The sequence below is a fragment of the Mastomys coucha genome, unplaced genomic scaffold (genome assembly GCF_008632895.1).
Source record: "Mastomys coucha isolate ucsf_1 unplaced genomic scaffold, UCSF_Mcou_1 pScaffold5, whole genome shotgun sequence".
NCBI lineage: Eukaryota > Metazoa > Chordata > Mammalia > Rodentia > Muridae > Mastomys > Mastomys coucha.
In genome coordinates this window covers 94837573-94839160 of record NW_022196911.1, presented here as the reverse complement: position 1 = coordinate 94839160, position 1588 = coordinate 94837573, and the positions used below count along the sequence as shown (strand labels likewise).

Sequence of the window (1588 nt, the reverse complement as noted above, 5' to 3'; positions counted from 1 at the left end):
AAAAAAAAGACAGCAAAGTAACAAGGCTACTTCAAAGCCAACAGTCACCATCCAAATGGCACAGTCATCTACCTCTGATTAAAGAGCATTCCTACTTCCTGGCTTGTCATCGGACAATCACGACTATCCCTAAGCACATGCATCCCCATTCTACCTAGGCTTCCATGGAGCCTGAAAAGGAGGTACAAACTACCTGAGAAAAAGAGAGAAACAATCCATTCTACTTACTGTGGAGTTAATTTTGGTAATGGCCGTCCAAATGCTACAACAGGCAAGAAGGGGGTAATCATCAAACTTTCAACTATGGAAGGAAATCAGACAGGACCTAGTTAGCAAAGAGGTGAGAGATGTCTGACCACCACCTCCACAGCTCACTCATCACAGCTAGATGTGCTGTGGAGACCTCACCCTTTCTCCCCCCTCGAAAAGTCTACAGTTGTAAATTTTTTATTCGCTTTCTTTTATACTATTTTGTGTTTATGTCCCAGTGTGTGGGTTTGTACATGTGAGTGCAGTGCCCTGTGAGGTCAGAAAAGGGCACTGGGTCCCTGCAACTGGAGCTCCATGCAGCTCTCAGCTGCCCAATGTGGCTGCTGGAAACCAAACTTTGGTCTGTCCAAAAACAGAAGTGCTCTGAATCACTGAGCCAAACTTCTTCAGCCCCAAAGTCTACATTTTTAGACAGATACAACTTACCATCATCTGGCTCAGGGAAAAATGAGGTAACCTCAGGCTCAGATTCCTGAATTCCTTTCTTTTTATACATTCTGAGCTGCAATCGCTGTAAAATTCTTTGTTCCCTGATCCTCTGAATATCCCATCTGGGAAGAACCGGACAAACAGAAACAAACAAACCAAGCATTACTAGTTACCTAAAAGAGTAAGTACAAAAGCAGTTCACACTCTTCAGAGGCTAGAAGGTCCTTGTTAACCCCTCTAGATGGGGTAAAGGGAACTGACCACCCAGCTGAGGAAGAACTCTTTGGGTGTGGCATCTAGATTATGTGTTGGTGTTCCACAGAAAGTAGTACTGAGGGAGAGCATCGGTGAAAAGGCCAACATGTATGCCTGTAAGGACAACCGCCCCCAGCTAAGACACTCCGCTAACTATGACACTAGTGTCCAGGCCTCTCCCTGTGAGGAAGAGGGAGTCACATCCTAGGGCTCAGATGTTCCTGGGGTCTTGGCCTTACCGTTTTCTCCTCTTCTCGTCTAGCTCCAGTTTCGCATGCCTCTTTGAAAACACACTGTCATCCAGGTTCTGGAAGAGGAACAGGGACAAGCTACTTATGAGCATGCTGGAGTAACAGTTTTCAGGAACACAAAATCATTCACCTCCGGTTCTAAAAGTATCTAGCTCGATAGATATATCATGTAAACCTCCTACTAAAAGAATCAATAAGATACACTCCTATCCTTACCCCCTTCCTTTCCGAAATCCCAAACTTCAAAATTAATTTTCCTAACTTTTTAGGGTAAATCATGTCAAACATCTCTGAGAGGACTATAAATTCTCCCCTTCTCTATACTTTGAAAGAATCTGAGTTCAAAATACCATCTTTTTCAATAATTAAGTAAATTTGGAGCA

The 1588-nt window shown here is 43.6% G+C and overlaps 1 protein-coding gene across 4 annotated transcripts in view; it reads right to left on the bottom strand.

Moving 5' to 3' along the window:
• Positions 1–1588, bottom strand: part of Msl1 (MSL complex subunit 1) — a 12107-nt gene that overhangs the window by 2517 nt on the left and 8002 nt on the right. For all 4 annotated transcript variants that reach the window (XM_031350679.1, XM_031350680.1, XM_031350682.1 and 1 more), the window contains 3 exons: positions 1194–1261; positions 697–821; positions 229–301 (listed from right to left, as the gene is read on the bottom strand). In XM_031350679.1, the coding sequence (XP_031206539.1) occupies positions 229–301; positions 697–821; positions 1194–1261 (266 nt within the window). The remainder of the gene's footprint in view (positions 1–228; positions 302–696; positions 822–1193; positions 1262–1588) is intronic.